General features: G+C 34.9%; 2 protein-coding genes across 3 annotated transcripts; one reads left to right on the top strand and one right to left on the bottom strand.

The window, feature by feature from the left end:
- The first annotated feature begins 9,321 nt into the window (after positions 1-9,321).
- Positions 9,322-11,424, top strand: LOC120178889 (transcription factor GTE7-like). Its single transcript, XM_039184666.1, has 3 exons — positions 9,322-10,888; positions 10,983-11,187; positions 11,276-11,424. Exons 1-3 carry the CDS (start codon positions 9,452-9,454, stop codon positions 11,332-11,334), a joined length of 1,701 nt encoding a protein of 566 aa, XP_039040597.1. The 5' UTR covers positions 9,322-9,451; the 3' UTR covers positions 11,335-11,424.
- Positions 11,425-12,131: 707 nt separating this feature from the next.
- Positions 12,132-18,291, bottom strand: LOC120178872 (myb-binding protein 1A-like protein). 2 transcript variants are annotated; one of them, XM_039184651.1, is made up of 9 exons: positions 18,184-18,291; positions 17,383-17,989; positions 16,899-17,024; positions 16,625-16,822; positions 16,040-16,264; positions 14,829-15,953; positions 14,196-14,483; positions 13,522-13,951; positions 12,132-13,242 (listed from the first exon to the last, which is right to left on the bottom strand). In XM_039184651.1, exons 2-9 carry the CDS (start codon positions 17,962-17,964, stop codon positions 12,389-12,391), a joined length of 3,828 nt encoding a protein of 1,275 aa, XP_039040582.1. In that variant the 5' UTR covers positions 17,965-17,989; positions 18,184-18,291; the 3' UTR covers positions 12,132-12,388. The 2 variants fall into 2 exon arrangements, with proteins under 2 accessions (XP_039040582.1, XP_039040588.1); XM_039184657.1 differs by having other exon boundaries at positions 17,383-18,001; positions 18,184-18,228.
- Between the last annotated feature and the right edge of the window lie 1,118 nt (positions 18,292-19,409).

The following is a 19,409-nucleotide window of genomic DNA, read 5'->3' as shown; positions in this document are numbered from 1 at the left end:
AATTCACTAATTTGTTCTTTCTTTTGAGGACAAAGAGTAACCTTACAACTCCCTAGTTTTTCACGGGCTAAACTAGAACCTTTCCCCTAGCCTTTACAAGGCTTAGCTAGAACTAAAACCACTTTACAAAAGGATAAATGATGTAAACAAGAAAACGTCTTGTGTTTGATTGTTTGGATAGTTGTTCTCTTGCTTCTTCAAGTTTCCTTAGCTTGTATTCATAGCTTGGAATATGTTTGATGTTGTATATAGTCGTTGGGGATGTTTTGGAGCCATTTGGGGAGGATTTTTTTACTAAAAAAGGCTGCCCATAACATGGTGCATAGGTGCACTATCATGGTGCATCGATACCCCTTCATTACATTCAAATAAACTAGTCGTTACTAGCCGTTATAGCCTTGATGCATGGATGCACATAAGGGTGCATCCATGCACTAATTGCATTCGGTGCTTGAGTGCATGGATGCACTGCATGGTGCATCGATGCACTAGTGGCAGGTGCATGGATGCACTGCAGGGGTGCATGGATGCACTGCAGGGGTGCATGGATGCACTTTGACACTCTTTAGCATTTTTGCTCAAATTCGAATTTAATGGACTTTGAATTATTTTTGAAACCTTTTTAAAACTTTGAATAAATTAAATTCAAGTCCAAAAACATTTTGCCTTTAAATTTGTTATATTGAAACATAATTCAACAATCTCCCCCTTTTTGATATAACAAAATATTTGAAAATTTGTTTTTGGCAAAACTCCCCTTTAATAAAATATTTAATGAAAAAGATATCAATTGTTAGCAAAATGATATCAATTGTTACCAATTGTTGGAAAATATATGAAAATGTTAAGCTCCCCCTTTTTTATTAAGAAATTGAATTTTTCATTAAGAAATTGACTTTTTCAAACCAAACTTCTCCCCCTTTTTGTTATATCAAAAATAATTCAATCTTTGAAGTTCAAAATAACTTTGGAGAGTAAGTAGTAAATTTGACATTTAAAATTTATTTGAAAAATCAAAAGCTCCCCCTCAATAAGTGCATTTCAAACAAAATTTAGCTTTAAGATCTTGACAATAAAATAAAATTGAATTTCAACAAAGAATAACAAACATGTTAGTAGTACATGAAATTCAATATATCCAAGTCTAAAATACTTTATGCAATACCAATAGTTGAAATTAAGTACATATGCATAAAGTTTTATAAAAATGTTATGCATTAATTTTTTTTATATATTAATTGTTAGAGAGATATCATTTTCATTTAAACCACATGCATAAACATTTAAATTTAGGTCAAAAATTTAAAATTTATAAAATCAAAGTATTTGAAAAGTTGATATCAATTGTTAGAGAGATATCATTTTCTTTTAAAATGAATTTTGACCAAAATTCATTATGATGAACTAAAAATTATGAAAAATCATTAAAAATTGTTCATTGTACTAATTGTTTTCAATATACATGAGATTAAAACAAAACATAATCATTCAATATCAAAACTCATGCATGCTTAAAATCAAATGAGCAACCAAATGACTAAAATTAAAAGCATTAAGCTTAGAGGTTACCCATTCCTTTTTGATGTGTGGCTATAACATCTTGAATATCATCATTTTCATCACCATTGCTCCCACACACCTACAAGAGACATTTAAGTAGATTATGGTATCCAAATTGCTTTGGATCCTTGAACGTTAGTTTCAATGCCCCTTGTTCCTTTCGAAATCCATACTTGCCTAATTTTAAAACGTTTTCCTTTCTTCAATGGACAAGTATGTTCCATATGACCATGACAATGTGAGCATTTTGCCAGATTTAAACATAATAGGTTGTTTTTATAAATTAATTCTTTTTCTTTTATTAAGCTTTCAAGTTTAACTTCTAACTCAAAATTTTGTTTTTCTAAATCATTTATTTTAATTTTTGAAAGCTCTAAATCATTTTTCAAAATTTTATTTTGATTTTCAAAATCAACTTTTGCTTTCAAAATCAAATTATCTTTAATTTTGAGTTTTGAAATTAATTTTGTATATTTGGAATTCATGGTCTCAAATCTCAAATACAACCTATTATAAGCATCTTGTAACTCATCAAAAGTAAATGAATTAAATTCATTTGAGTTAGAAGATACCTCAACTTCTTCTTGAGTGGTCATAAGGCATAAGTTGACTACTTCATCTTCATCATTGGAATCATCTTCATCACTCCAAGATGCAACAAATGCCTTCTTCTTGCTCGATCCCTTTTTCTTTAGAAGAGGATATTCATACTTGACATGCCCTTTTCTTTGACAATTGAAGCACACCGGAGGACTCTTCTTCTTGGTTGATTCATGTTTCACTTCCTTGGAAATCATGAATCTCTTGAGTTCCTTCAAGAGCTTGACCATCTCTTTTTCTTGTTCATCGTCTTCTTCATCCACCTTATCACTTGAATCTTGATGGTTTTCATTGGTGGATTTGAAGGCAATGCATACATCCTCCTCCACCTCCTCATTCTTCTTCTTCTTCTTCTCTTCCCTTTCTTCATCTTCCATCACCATCATCTCATGAGTGAGAAGGGAACCAATTAGCTCGTCGAGAGTGAGAGACTTTAGGTTTCTTGCTTCAATAATGGTCGTCTTCTTCGATTGCCACTCATTTGGAAGAGAATATATCATCTTCCTCACAAGCTTCTCATTAGGGATTACTTCTCTAAATCCCTTGAGACCGTTGACAATCACCGAAAATCTATCTGTCATAGATTTGATGTCTTCATCGGGTTTCATCTTGAAGTTCTCATAGCTATGGTTGAGAAGACTTTTCTTTGATTCTCCCACTTTGTCAGTTCTTTCATGAGTGACATGGAGCTTATCCCAAATCTCCTTGGAACTGGAACAAGATGAGATTCTTCCATATTCATTCGGGCCTAAAGCACAAAAGAGAATGTGTATGGCCTTAGAATTAAGCTGGAACTTTTTCTGCTCTTCTCTACTCCAATCGTTGTACTTGCAGGGTGGAGAGGAGTAACCATCCAAAATTGAGTTCCAGGCTCTTAGATCGTATGCTTGAATAATGAACATCATCTTATTCTTCCAATGAGCATAATTTGCTCCATAGAAGAATGGTGGCTTATTGACCGGTCGCGACTCCATAATAAGTATATCTTCAAGGTAATAAGCATCAGATGTTGAAGCCATTTCTTTGTCAGTTGCGTCGAGAATTGGTAGAGCTTCTTCGAGGATCGTCTCAAGGTGGTTAAACCTTCTTACGAGTTAGGCTCTGATATCAACTGTTGGGATTTTTGGAAGCTCGAATCGACAATCGGAAGAGTTTGAAAAGAGGGGTCAGAACAGTTTTTGTGTTTAGGGAGTAAGGAGATTGAAAGATAGAGAAATGTACAGCAATTTATAATGGTTCAACTTTCTCAAACAAAGTTTACGTCCACTACCTTAGCTCCTCACCAAGGATTTACAACAAATTCACTAATTTGTTCTTTCTTTTTAGGACAAAGAGTAACCTTACAACTCCCTAATTTTTCACGGGCTAAACTAGAACCTTTCCCCTAGCCTTTACAAGGCTTAGCTAGAACCAAAACCTCTTTACAAAATGATAAAAGATGTAAACAAGAAAACCTCTCTAAGGTAGGTGTTTACAAGATTGAGCTCATAAGAATAAAATATTTACAAGAGAAAGATGAAATAAGAATGAAAAACTCTTCTCTTGTGTTTGATTGCTTGGATAGTTGTTTTCTTGCTTCTTTAAGTGTCTTTAGCTTGTATATATAGCTTGGAATGTGTTTGATGTTGTATATAGTCGTTGGGGATGTTTTGGAACCATTTGGGGATGATTTTTCTACTCAAAAAGGTTGCCCATAACATGGTGCATCGGTGCACTATCATGGTGCATCGGTGCACTATCATGGTGCATCGATACCCCTTCATTAAATTCAAATAAACTAGTTGTTACTAGTCATTGCAGCCTTGGTGCATGGATGCATAACAGGGTGCATCGATACACTAATTGCATTCGGTGTTTGAGTGCATGGATGCACTGCATGGTGCATCGATGCACTAGTGGAAAGTGCATGGATGCACTGCAGGGGTGCATGGATGCACTGCAGGGGTGTATTGATGCACTGCAGGGGTGCATGGATGCACTGCAAGGGTACATGGATGCACTTTGTCACTCTTTAGCATTTTTTCTCAAATCCGAATTTAATGGACTTTGAATTATTTTTGAAACCTTTTTAAAACTTTGAATAAATTCAATTCAAGTCCAAAAACATTTTGTCATTAAATTTGTTATATCGAAACATAATTCAACACAGTATTTATATCTTTTCTATCTTACCATTTAGTATATTTTAAGTAAATAAATGAATAGATTTTGAGAATCAGGGGCTGCCTCGGTAGCCTAATGTGGCACTATATGGCCATTTGGGTTTAGGCTGTTACAGTTACAACACCTATCCAAAAAATCCACATCAAGAGAAAAGCTATTTCAATTTTATTTTTTCCTTCTCTTTTGTAAATAAAGTGTTTTTGTGGGTTTCATTATGTAGACACCTTTCTTTGAGAGGTTTCTTGTTTGCACTTATTTTTTCTTTTGTAAAAGGGTCTTGATTCTATCTTATCCATTTAAAATATAGGGATTTGTAAAGGTTACTCTTCAGCCTAGAAAAAGAATGAAAAATGAAATTGTTAGAAAATATTTAGTGTGGAGTTGAGGTAGTGGATGTAGACTTAGTTGAAAAGTTGAATCACTCTAAATCTTGTGTCTATTGTCTATCTTTATTTAATCCATTTTCTAAATTTTTTATTTGGCCAATTCACTCCATCTTGACACATTTTTGGTTGATCGATAGAGCAATGAAAATACTAACAAAAAAGGGTAGTATCGATACTTTTAGACCAAGTATCAATATTCCTGAGCTAGGGTATCGATACTATCCAATGAATCGATACTAAATTTGGATTTGATGTTTTGAAAAATACCTTGGTATCGATCCCCCTGTTGAGAGTATCGATACTCTACGTGAGTACCTATACCAAAAATGTATACTAGAATTTTGGTCTCGATACCCATCCTGCAGGTCTTGAAACTGGGCTCTTAGTATATATACTCCATGAATGAGTATTGATACTACTCACACAAAATTCTCTTATTTTTGCCCCTTTTAAGAACAATATTGGTACTATTCTTCTAATACTGATACTCATACCCAGAAATACCCTATTTGGGCACGAATTTGACTCCCAAAGTTACCCAAGATGTCCCTTTCAGGTCCCAAACATTATTGAAGTCTTATGTATGATAAAAGTGTCATAAAAAGGGCTTTAGAACCTACTATAAATACCAAAACATGAAACCTATCATGGATGCTCCATCATGCTTCATAACTCAACTCTCTAGCTATAATGCATTCTAATGACACACAAATGGTATGAAAGAGTTGTGAATATGTTATCTTAGTCTTTTATTTGTTGAAAATGCCCTCAAATAAACCAAAGGTCAATTTCTCCTTTCATCTAGCCTTGGAACTCTCTCATATTTCTTTCACTAATCAAAAGCAAGGATATGAGTTACTAACTCATCTAGGAGCTTGGATTGAAGTTAATAACACTCTCTAAAACTTAAATCCACTAAAAACGGGTTGAAAATTCACTTGGTTTCTTAAACCCCTCTAAAATTCATTTTTGGTTTATGTGGCTAAAACTTGAGGTTGAGGGCTTAAATTGAAACTTGAGAGGTGAGGATTAATATTCTTACCTTTATAAAACCAAACTAAGCTTACAAATCCAAAATCTTTCACCTTTGCTCAACCTTTGGAAAGGGAAAATAAGAAGAATAAAATAATGAGACAATGAAGAGTATTTTGTGGGGAAAGGGTGAGGAAGGGTACCAACGTGATTTCATCTTTAATTAAGGATTTTCAGCCTTTTTTAAAAAAAATAGGTTAATTTCACTTCTAGTCCTTCCTCTTTCATCCTAATATTAAAATTACCCTTTTCTATCTTGTATTGGGCTCAACTTAAGTCCAAAACAAGCCCAATTTTGAACAAGTCTTCATAAAACTAATTTATCTAATTTAGGACCTTATCAATTTAGCCCAAGACTTCTAACCTAAAATTTGGGGTGTTACAGTCTCGGCCTCTACTTTTGGGTTTTCAAAGTTTTGGGTTTTATTTCAAAATTGTGTTTTCTTTTTAATATATATATATATATATTAATTTTAAATAAATTTTTAAAATTACCATGTTGTGACATGTGTCACTTAACGGATGAACTGACACTGTTTACGGTTCGAGCACCTAAATGGGTAACGTTTGTAACGTTAAGCACCTGGATGAGTCAAAAAATAGTTTAGGCACCTATTTGGAAAAACAAATATAGTTTGGACACTTATTTTAATTTTTAGCCTAACCTTAATTATGCACACTAAAATTGTGCATGTGTAACTCATTTAATATTTGCTCATTTCAACCATGAGGTGTGACCCTGTAGGTTCCTCTAACATTAGTAGTAATTATTGGAACCATTCTATTAGTACAAACAATGAGTGACATCTAGCAATGTCTTATTATCACTTACGTTACAAGTCATGATTCGATATAACCTCTTCGTGACCAACTTTTTTATGTATTATATCATTTTGTCCTTTATATCTAGATTAGGCACAAGTCTTAGAACAGTCACACTTGTATAGCCCATCTAATGTTTCTTGATGTCTAAAGTAGACTGTAACAAACGAATAATTTGTGATGTCTCATATAAACTTGTTCAAGCATGGCCATGCATTTCTAGTCCCACTCAATCAAGTGACATGTGATATATCTTCTATTTTGTAGGAAGGACAAATCTTATATTGATCACTCACACCTCACTATTATATCGTGATATGTTCAACATCAGTCTTTATAGTGCAACCAATTACGGAGCATGTTTAACTGTATCAAATACAACTATATATGATGAGATAGTGATTATCTCAAGTTCGAGGATCATATATGTAGTCATTACCATGAGCAATGTTGTAACCGTTACATAATAATCCAAGACATATGCTCATAGCAGGTCAATCCAATATGTTATTCTCTAACAACATACTCATTTATTGATTTTGACATCTCTATGTCAATGACAACTCATTGTGATCAATCAACTACATGTTAGCCTTGAACGTATTATTATTGTCCATGCCCATAATAATACTCGAGTAAGGATCTTTTTAAATAATAATCATATTGTTATATGGACTTTATTATCCTTTAGTTTATTTAAGACACAGAAGTATAACTGAAAATAATAATGGTAATGCCTTTATTCAATAAACACAGTAAAGAAAGTATATCATTTTAATCATCTCATGATTGGTCTTTGGGCATACTTTAACAATATATATATATATATATAGGTTGAGTCGAGTGCAGATTTTAACTTCTCTCTATATATAAAGACAATGATATTTTTTTTTTCAATTCAGAGTCTATATATACATGTATTATTAATTTTTGAATAATTTGAGGTAATTACAAGATAGTATCTACCCATATATCTGTCCATAATCTTTCTTAGTCATTATCAAGACATGCACATAAACATAGTTACTCGATCGAATCTTCAATAAAAACAATATTTTCTTTCATTAGTGTGAGCATTCAATGAATCTATATACTTGAATTATTATATGTGACCGTTGAAGAAAATTAATATCACAATTTAAAGGCAATTATATATTTTCCCAATTCAAAACATGGTTACTAACTAATTTTTTGATAGTTGTGATATATGGCATGACTATCATTGTAGTTTTCCTTATACAAGATTGATTCGAAACACTAAAATCTACCAAATTGAAAACTCAGTATATATGTTAGATATAAGCAATGAAAACTATTCAATAAAATTCCATAAGTTTCACATTTACGCGATTAAAAAAATTTATATATGCACTAACCAAATTAGTCCAGTAATTAAAGGGATGATTATTTTCTCTAGAAGGTTCGGATTTGAACACCAGCAACTAGAGAAGTGTTTGAGTGTTTATTGTCAAATGATTTAGAATCTTTAAAACATATACTACCTTGTAATCATTTTATTTTAATAAAAAAATGTTGATATTTTAAAATTATTGAATAATAAATAATTATGGGATTAATGCATTAATAATTAAAATAAAATAATATCAAACCATATAAAAAAACCTTAATTGCTCAAATGATAAAGCCTAAATCATATAGAATAATTGTATTATAAAATTCCTTTAATAATTACAAAATTAAATTGTCAAAAAATTCTAAAAAAATGATATAATTAGACATTGATGTCATTGGTTAAACCAAATATATAAATGATTTTTAAGTTTTTATAATTATGTTTTTCATCAAATTACAAATATAATTAATGATATATACACTTTACTTCTAGGTCCCTTTCATACCTATAACACATATACATGTAATACAACTAGTTAATTTTGTATCATAGTTTATAATAACAATATTCATGTGTTCCATAATTATAAATTTTAATCCAACACATGTTTAAAATTTATTCAATTTTTTTCTAAATTTTTTACTATCATATTCGGAAATAACTTTTAGTAATCACTTTCGATAGATCTACTGTTTTTCTTTGGCACCAATATTTTGATTAAACCAGAATTGAACCAAATCTAACTACCAAATTATTAATATTTTAAGGACCTAACAAAAATAATATAAAGTTGAATGATCAATATAGAACACAAATAATAATCTAGGAGAAAGGTATATTTAGAAACAGGGAGAGCGGTTGGAACACCTGATTCTAAGAAAGATGAGGACAGTTTTAGGGAACTGAGGTTGATTGCCTTCCTCATTCTTAATTAAACATTAATTCATTTTTTTACCCTTTATGCTTCACGTGATTGGGAACCGAACACACATGCCGTGTGACTTCCGGCTAAACCCGGTCCACCCAGTTTGGCTTCCGTCCACGTCATCACCGGTAGTGTGGCCCAATAAAACCCTAAATTCACGCCAAATTTCACCTCCAGACCTGAACCCAAATCCACGATCCCGATCCACTGTCTTTCGCCCTCCACGTGTACCCAACTCCTCATATCCACCGTTCAAACCGAAAAACGTCCATTGGATCAATGAAAGGGTTCTATCCAACGGTTATTATATTGCCCGAAACTTCATCGGGCAGATCTCGTTGCCTTTAAGAACCGAACGTAGCCTCCTGTCGTTCCTCGCTCAACAAAGGGGTAGATACCAAACCAGCTCTTCACGTTTAATTTTTTTTTCTCCAGAAGAAAATATTTTCCAGGCTCTTTTCGTTTTAAACTCCTGGCTACACTACTTAATTAGGCGCGCCGTGGTTATTCAAGTGGCACGTGTTTGTAACGCTATTCGTTTCATGATTTTGTTCTGTCGATCCGAATTGGGAATCCCTAGCCGGAACTCTACCGGCTCCGGATAATTTAATGGCATCTGCCGTGTTAGCGAATCGGAGCGATTCTAATTGGCCATCTCAGCCTAAAGGCGGTGTCACTAAATTCATGGGCAAGGTTCCCTTCACGGGAACAAAACCAAATCCTAACCCTAAATTCAATAAGAAGCGTCAATTCCACCATCATTTGGCGCCACCAGATGACGTTACTGGACTCGTCGTTGATGTCTCTCCCGCCGTGACCCGGTCTGCAGCTTCTGACGACGCATCATCAATCAATCGGAAGCGAAATGATTTCAACTCCGGCGCTTACGTTTACTTACGCATCAGCTCTTATTCGAGGAAGGAGTTGATTGATCTGAAAAATCAGTTGGTTGCCGAGTTGGAGCAGATTCGTGAATTGAGTAATCGAATTGAGTCAAATGATTTTCACGTTAGATCCAGCTCCAACAAGAAAGCATTACCGAAGAAGAACGTTTCTGGGAGCAAACGGCCTTTCCCCTCAAATTTCAGCAAAGAATTGAAGAGATTCAACCCTCAAGAGAACGGAAAAGTATCAACGGCTCATTTGATGAAAAATTGTTCCCAAATATTGAACAAATTGATGAAGAATAAGCACGGGTACATTTTCAATTCCCCGGTGGATGTGGTCGGAATGGGTCTTCATGATTATTATGATATAATCAAGAAACCAATGGATCTTGGCTCGGTGAAATCGAGGATGGCAAAGAATTTTTATGGGTCTCCCTCGGAATTTGCGGCGGATGTAAGGCTCACTTTCAATAACGCCATGTTGTATAACCCTAAGGGGCACGAGGTTTACATGTTGGCTGAGCAATTGCTTGTGAAATTCGAGGAGCTATTCCGGCCGCTAAGCTTGAAATTGGAGCAGCAAGATGAGCCACACGAAAGGGGTTATGATGAGGAAGGGTTGCAGGCGAGTTCTTGGGATCACGGTGAAGCCGATAGGTTGAAGAAAGATAGGGAAAGGGAGGCTGAGAGGATAATGATAGACAGGGAAGGTTCGGCTAGTTTTGTTGCAAGATCTGATAGAATTGGAGGGCTTTCGGGCTTTATTTCAAACCCAAATCCACCACCACAGTTGCAATTGCAGGCACTGGCCAGGGTCGCTTCACCAGTAAGGCCACCGCCGATGAAACCATTGAAGCAGCCGAAGCCAAAGGCCAAGGATCCAAACAAGAGGGAAATGAGTATGGAGGAGAAGCAAAAGTTGGGGTTGGGATTGCAGAGCTTACCGCAGGAGAAGATGGATAATGTGGTTCAGATTATAAGGAAAAGGAATGGGCATTTGACTCAGGATGGGGATGAGATTGAATTTGATATCGAAGCAATGGATACCGAGACGCTGTGGGAGTTAGATCGGTTTGTTACCAATTACAAGAAGATGGTCAGCAAGATAAAGCGGCAAGCATTGATGGCGAACAATGATGTATCTAATGACAGCCATCGGGTAAGCACATTGTGACTGCTTGATGGGTACTAACGATTTCTACTTTATTGTATGATTTCCATGAATTTATGGTTTTTCTGATCGGTAAATGTAGGAAGAGGCAACAAGAAAGAGGATGGAGGTTCCAATGGAGATGAAGAAGCCAAAGAAAGGTGATGCCAGGGAGGAAGATGTCGATATTGGTGATGAAATGCCAATGAGCAGCTTCCCACCTGTGGAGATTGAGAAGGACAATGATCGAGCTAGTGGCAGTTCGAGCAGCTCCAGCAGTTCGAGCAGTGATTCGTCATCTTCAAGCGGTATAAGTCTCTTGAATTTTTAGAATAATTGTTCCTGGGTAAAGGAAAAGGGAAAGAAGTTCTTATCTTGTAATGCTGTGTATTTCAGATTCGGATCCTGGGAGTTCTTCGGGAAGTGATTCGGATGCTGATGATGCCCGGTCTTAAAAAGGTATTCGATTTTGGGGGGCAATCAAGGAGGAGTCGGTTGGGGGTGTAGATGAGGTTAGACTTTGCTAACATTTGCTAACAAACTGAGAAATCAGATGTAGATTCCAGCAGTCTTAAATGCTGAAGGTTGTACAGTTTGGTGGTGGGGTTCTTTTAAATGTTGTGTGGAATATAATAATGGTTCCTCTTTGGAGGAAAGAAATTGGGCAACAGGGTTGAAGGGGAATTTAGTGGAAATTGCTGTAAAAGAGTTAGATAGGTTGGTAGGGGGGTTGGGGAATACTTTTGTACTAGCATTAACCCTTAAAAAAAAGACAGAAAATACTTGATTTTCCGTATCATCAATAGATGCAAATTTACAAATTGAATCGATGTTTTGGCCTTTGTTACTTGGTTGAGCAAAAAAGGATGGAAGATCCTAAACAAATTTGGATGAGAGACGGCAACTGCAACAATTTTTGTTTACAAGAAAAATGACTTGAATTTGGGATGATTCAACAAGTCCTAAAATAAAAAACAACTCAGCACCCATTTGGGACAATGGCCGGTGCCCTTATTGTTTAACACAAAAGTTTCATTTGTTATACGCACGGCGACCATGCTTTTTGATTGGATGTTTCGTTGGCACAGTCAACTTACTAAGCATTGAAAGTGCTTACAGAAAGTATTCGTATTTTCAACACAGAAATTCCGGAAAACGTACAGAGTTCACAACATTCTTTTGATAGAAAGAAATAAAGATAAATCAACCGATAGATATATATAAAGAAAAGGAATGCTAAACAAAATCCCTCGATAGTTTCTTTGGCAAATTAAGCCATGATGTCAACACATTATCACCCACTGTGATCACTTATATAATAAAGCAAAAAGGAATCAAAAACTAATTGACAATTTTTGAATCTCACCTATGGAAGGCTTCAGCAACAATCAGAAGATATCCTTTTTAAGCCATACATGACATTAGTTGGCTTCTGTCTGAAGCAGCACCATACGAAAGGCAGAGCCAGTGTCAGGTTTCCTCGAATATTGGTTATCTGGTAGCCGGCTCTCATTTAGGATTCAACTTGAGAAAACCAGGACCGATTTGAGACTCGCAAGCAGACAGGGCGTCGGCTCCCAAACATCTCAAGAAAGCCTTGGTTAGGTCTAGTGATGTTATCATCTGGAAGATCTTATCACAGCATTTATGGACTTCAGTTTTTCTGGACCTCTTTTCAGGCATTTTTTTAACCAAGGTCTCTATAAGTCGACCAAGACTTTGCAGATGGCTTTTCAAGAATTTCTTCGCTTCCTCCCAGTTGTTTTCATTAGAATTCATGGGAACCTGCGACTTCAACACTTCAATCACCAAATCAAGAGCCTCGACCCGTCGAAAGTCTGATTTCGCATTGCCACAGTTTTCTAACAGGAAGCTGAAGAGTTGATGACCAATCCTAGGGTTTCTTTTAAATATTTCTTTCAAAAACCCAGATTTTATTTGAGACTTTTTACTGTCAAAGTACCCCTCAAGAATAGTTCGTAAGAGACCGAAAACCCCCTGCAACTCAGAATCTGAGAAATTTCTGGCTTCAATGATCTTCAGTATCCAGTATGTTGAATTCTGAGCAAGCGAAACAACCATCTTGTATCTGTTCAAAGAGGCTGTCAGCTTCTTCTTGGATAGGGTGCTTGCAGATTTCTTTCTCTTGAATGGCTTTGACGCCAACTTCAAGTTTTTCTCCAACAGAGATTCAAGAGTAGACAGCAGCATGGATTCATCCTTGGGTAATTTCTTTTCTTTGAATACCTTCCTTTGAATAATTCCCCATATACGCTGTCCAAGTTGTTCACTGCCTTCTGTCGTATGTGGATTAACAAATGCCTGAGCCAAGTGCGAGTATACCGTCAGGACCTGGGGCTTACCTGAATTGGAAAGATTATAAATACACTTCTTAAAATCTCGTACATAAGTTGTATAGTAAAAAATAAACACTTTTAAAATCTCGTACATAAGTTGTATAGTAAAAAATAAACACTTTTCCAATGAAGTTCAGATCACAAAAGTCATCATTTCTAAGCTCACACAATACTAAAAAATAGACAAAATCAATACGAAATGACACATTATGAACCTGGCAGCAAATAGTCATCATAGATAGGTGGAATCTTATAGTTCACGAAAGGTAAAGCGGTAACACTTGCCTCGATTTTCATGCAAGTATATTTCCAGAAGTGAAAGAACTCGGAGTTTGAACAGGACAAGTTGGGATTGAGCAGTTTCACCACCAGCCTGATTCTTTTTCTCTTTAAAGATCTGAGCAAGGTAAGTATCCATGCGGAACATAGCATCATCATCCATTCCTCCATCAGACTCGTCCGACTCTTCAGGAAGATCTTTATCATCCCCCTCACCACCAACTACTGCCTCGGAGTCTTCTGATTGTTCGTCGCTGTCAGCTGTTTCACCAGTCTCAGCTTCATCTATATCTTCATCTTCTTCAATACCAAGAAGGTCGTCCTCATCTTCATTGCCTGCTTCCTGATGTCTAGCAGGTTTTAGGTCTTTCTTAATTATCCGCAACATCCTCAGCAGTCCGTCATCAGTAACATCACCACAGATATATCTGAAAACCTATAAATAATGCATGCCAAATAAAAGATAAGCAATTTGTGTTAAGACACCTATAGTAAGAAATATGGAAAACAACTCCGAGTTGCATAAAATAAAGAAAGAATATTACGAATAGAATCGATAAGTGACCGCAATAAACATTAAAGGGTGAAATGAAAAAAAATAGAATTGCAAAACCAAATAAAGGTGCATGGCTGATCTTCGACATCACATAAAAATGACTACTCAAGTTATTGTTGCATACCTGCTCAATAGCAGAACGCATTGAGGCTGACAACTGTGGCAGCAAGGAAAGTAAAGTATCCATCAGAACATCCATCAATTCTGGTGCTGCATCATCATTCGATTCATCTTCTCCAGATGAATCAGGATCATCAGAAGCTGCAAAAGCTTTCTTACAACATATGATAAGCTCAGAGGCTGCATCGCAGAATTCCCCAGGCCGGAGGAGCACTTGGAGTAGCAATAGGATGAGCAAGTACCTAAATGCATGCAATTTATTTGCATCATTGCCAAGCCTGCAGTTCCTTTCCTGCCATTACTAAAGCATTTAGAAACTGTATATAGTTGCAAGAGTAAATAGCAAATAAGTTCACAACTAAAGTTACAAATTCATAAACACGCAAGATTAACAGTTCAAGAAGCATTCTTATTGTTTCACAAAGGATAAGCCAGTGTCCTCCACATCAATACCCAAGTGCTAAAAAATATTTAAAAGGGATTAAGACTACTTGCCCTAACCATTGCAAGCCACCACAAGAAGAAAGGAATAATACAAATTGTTTGAAAACTTAGATTTATTAAAGAAAATAACCTCAAACTCAGGAACACGTCAAAAGCATTTATTATTGATAGTAAAGGATGAGATCAAGCTTACCTCTTTATAAAGTTTACTCTCCATTTCCAGCAATTTTGTGACCGACTGTTTGTCCTTATCACTCAAAGTTCGAAATAAAGAAACTGAAGGAATGTTTCGTAATGTGCTAAAGAACCGCATGAAGTAGGAACCAAGGTCATTTGGCTCAAGTGCATTAGCCAAAGATCGTGGCTCTTCAACCTTTTGAGCACTTGCCAGCAGTAATTGAAGTTGTTCTATGCACATTTTGCAAAGAGCAGTTGAGGTGGTTGCTTTAGGCCATCTAAATTTCTCCTGTAACTCAAATGAAGTAACTTCATTACCAAGAGATGCAGAGAATAGACCTTGAACAGATAGAAACTTCAATATTTCCCTCTGCACTCGGAATTTTGCTTCAGGGTCCAACTTTAAATGCTTCAGAACACTGGGAAGTGATTCTATGACCCAGCCTTTCAAAAAATCAGCATTCCCCAAAATTCCAACAAAATCTCTGTCCTCAATTGAGCCCTTCTCTGAATTCTCATCGGTTGTCTGACTCTGATCTGAAGGTTCCTCAGAAGCAAGACCTTCATCCAAAAACAAGTTAACTAAGTTCTGAACAAACAGCATGCAACCAGTCTCTGTTTTGAACTCTGCCATCAAATCTTTGACCGTTTTTGTCTTTGTAATGCAATCAAATTTTCCACTGCTGTGCTTCTGAAAGGCAACAATAACAGCCACTCGTCTGACATCATCATTCCTAACCCACTCTAATAATTCTTTAAGAAAATGCAACGCAACTTTATACAGCCAGGAATCTTTTGTGGAAAGTATATCCATCAAGCACTGAACAACTTTGGAGGACACAACAATTGGTATAAAAGAAGGTGGTAACCTAGGCAGGAGAAGAAGCAGAATATCAAACGCCAAGTGTTTACGATCATGAGATGACAGGAGGAGGGAACTTCCAATAGAAACATCACAGAAAGACTGGACGTTGTTTTCAATTTCTTCTTCAGAAGAGCTAGACTTGCGACCCTTTTTGTGCTTTTTTAAGGAATTAGAAGCAGATGCTGCATCTTCAGCCAGCAGAACAGTATCAGGTAGGAGTATATTTACCAGAACAGGCCACAAACTATGGACCCGGGGTTGACAAAATGTGGATTCCTGCGATATTACAGACCAAAAAAAACTTTAGAACATATTTAAAATTTATTTTTCTCAATATCAGTTTATAGATGCATAAAAACTACCTTCAAGCAGTTACTGATAGAGGATAAATGATCAGCAGAGAAAAGTGTGCTTGGGCTGAATGGATTTGGCAAAAGTTTGCTGAATTTGCTGTCAATGGATGTTTTTTCATTAATTTTTAAAGCTAACAGCAAAGCATCAGGATTTCCTACATCAACAGCTTCTTCAAACCACTGAGGAACTCCAGGAGCTTCAAGAATATGACCCAACAGTGCTTCAGCAGGTAGCTACCACATATAGAAGTGTTACATAAAGATTGAAGCATCTACTTAACACATTAAACACATCCATAAATTGCAATTTTAACATATCAAACTGACATGAACTTTGACAAGACATACAAACAAATGAGAATACTTGGTACTGCCATTATGATGATTGCTAACCAACATATGTATACAGTTACTCGAAGTTATAAAGATAAAATAAATGAACTAGTAAAAAAATAAAAAAGCAAGGACATTACAAGCACTTGTCACACTATCCAATCAACCACCACATAGTATTAATATTGACATAAAAATAAAAATAAAACAAAATAAGTAGGAACATTATGAAGAAGAAATCCTCACTTTATCAGAAAATACCTTTTCAACAATTTCTAAAATGATGGAAACTGAAGCCTCCTGCAAATATCGTTTTTTGGAAGCAAGAGAGATAATAGCACTCATAAATTCCTTGATGATATGAGTATCTTTATTATAAAACCACTCTTTAGTGAGTCTGCCAGATCGGGCAATAGCACCATATGCAAATAAGCGACCCAGAAGGCAGTCCCTTACTTCCTACAGAATAGAAGCTCGTTATTGAATGTTACCGTGTACATGGAAACCTGAAATGCATGGGGGAAAGGAAGCCTACTTGACCCTTCATCGATGATGAGACCTCCAACAAATTAACTATAAGTTTCAACAAGGAGTCCAGTTTGATGCTAGGAATTGTGGCCACCAAAGTAGTCAAACCCAATGCAAAACCTTGTCTAACACACTGCAAAACAAGTTGAAAAACATATATCAGGAACAAGCCAATTTAAGTTATTTTATGGATGGTCAAGTATATTCTGCAAGATCCCAAGTACACTTCAGGCGCCAGATGTCAAACTAGATTCAAAAGATAACTTAGAAACATATGGATAGCATTTTAAGTTGATTGCTTCAGGTGTCCTAGGTAAAGAAGTTTCCAACAACTTTATTTTTCATACAAGGGTAAAACAAAGCATCAAAATGCAAATTGAAAAAAAAAAGCTCTGACTTCCACAATGAAAAGTAAAATGTAAAGTTCTAAAACCTCAAGAAGCAGCTACATGAATTCAAGAAAGACAAAGAATAAAGATTGCATATCAAACCTCTCTTGACGAAGAAACACCGCGTATCAACCTCCGCACAGCATATTGCAAAGATGATGCACAGTTATCCAAGCCATCATCCTTTTGAGCTTCCAGTTTCAAACCACCATCAACCAAGTCCTTATTCTCCAGCCTATCATATGCCTTCTGAACCTCCTGCAACTCAGTCACCATTGTTTCCACTGCTGCTTCTCTCACCAAAGAATCTGCCGAGGCCAAGTCCTTAAAAACACTGATATGAAACTCAGGCAAACTACTAGAAGATGAAGAGGCCACAGGTTCCGGGGCATCATTTCCTTTCGATTCAACAATCAGTTGTTTCGGCTGAGGTTCCTCAGTTTCTAAAACTGAACGTCGCCTCTCCTTATCTATTTGTTTCCTCTTCTTTTTCCTCTCCATTGGTTTAATGGAATCGGCAACAGAAGATGATGAAGCAACCCCACCCCCCATCTCAGCATCTTTTATGTTATCCATCTTAATATTCTTACCGGAAGGCACGGAAACAGTATCATCCATGGCTAAATCAGTTTGACCCTCAAGAACTTCCTCCTCAGATTTAGTACTTCTTTTCTTGCTACCCATTAAGAATACAAAATCTGAAAACCGTCTGCAATAATAACCATGCATCGAAGTCATTTTTCCCAGCAACAACGAATCAAAACATAAAAAAAATAATCAAAGATATAATCTTTATAAGTGACAATGCTATAAGCGGATGAAATTTTAACGATAAAACCCTGAAATCTCAATACTCAACTTCTAGCAAAATATACACACAAATAAAAAAGAAAGAATGGTTACCGATCAGTTTTTAAATCTGCTTGGCAAAGAAAGGTTGAGCCTCTTGCAAGGTTTTAGAGAAAGAGAGGCACAGAGGGCTGTTAGCGGTTGGGGCCTCTTTTAGGGTTTTATTAATTTATAAGAATAAACAGTAATTTGGGAATTTTCTAGGGTTTAATGATACCCTATTAGTTATTGCAAAATGCAAACCTACAAAATGGTCGATTCCCCGCTTCGCGTTGGGAGAACTTTTCCTAAAAAGAACATGTATTTTATTAAAAATGTTTTTTTAAAAACTATATTAATATTTTAACTTTTATAAATATATTTTTGAATAGAAAGATTTATATTATCAATTTCGAAATTTAATATTAATTAAAACTAATTTGTCAAATAAAATAGAACTAAAGTTTGTTTTTGTAAGTACATCACAGATTTTATTAACATATAATTTTATTAATTCATAATAAAATTAATATAGAATAAAAGAAATTATTTGATACAGAAGGTTGGATAAAAAATACAATTTATAATCTTATTTACTATATATCCTTATTTATAAAAGAAAATATTCTTTTTTTCCTAAAAACCTAAGTTTGAACAATTAATATTTAAAATAAAATAAAATAATTATGTTCATGTGATATGTATATATAATAAATGACTAAAAGAATTTAAATAAATATTATTTTTTAATCATCCGAAATTATTAAAAAATCTTTAAAATCTAAACTTTATCTTATAAATCCTGAAATTTATTCGACTCATAGTATTATCACTTAAATAATAATTTTAGTTTCTTCTCCGTCTTCGTGCTGTTTAATTTTTTTCAATCTTTGCAACGTCTGTATTTAATAATTCTGTTAGTTAGAAAAATGATGAATTTAATTGATGAATTTAATATTTATATTAAATTTATATTCCTTTTGATTATTGTAAATTAAATAAATTATTTATTTTAAATATTAATAGGATAATTATTTTTTGAATATGTCAAATAAAAAAATTATTTGTTATCTTTTTAATTTTGAATATTAAAAATAATTATATATTTTTGTATATTTTAAATTAAAGTAATATCTATTTAAGTTTAAATGGTAAAAGGAGTAAATATCTTGTTAATATTTCAAATTAAAAGATATTATTATCTCTTTCAAGTTTAATATTAAAATATACCTGGTTGGTTTAAATATCTCTTTAAAATCTCTTATAAATAATGAGCAAACTTGTTAGATTTTTCATATCTC

The sequence above is a fragment of the Hibiscus syriacus genome, unplaced genomic scaffold (assembly GCF_006381635.1).
Source record: "Hibiscus syriacus cultivar Baekdansim isolate YM2019G1 unplaced genomic scaffold, ASM638163v2 tig00003507_pilon, whole genome shotgun sequence".
Lineage (NCBI taxonomy): Eukaryota > Viridiplantae > Streptophyta > Magnoliopsida > Malvales > Malvaceae > Hibiscus > Hibiscus syriacus.
This window is presented reverse-complemented; position numbering and strand designations above follow the sequence as displayed.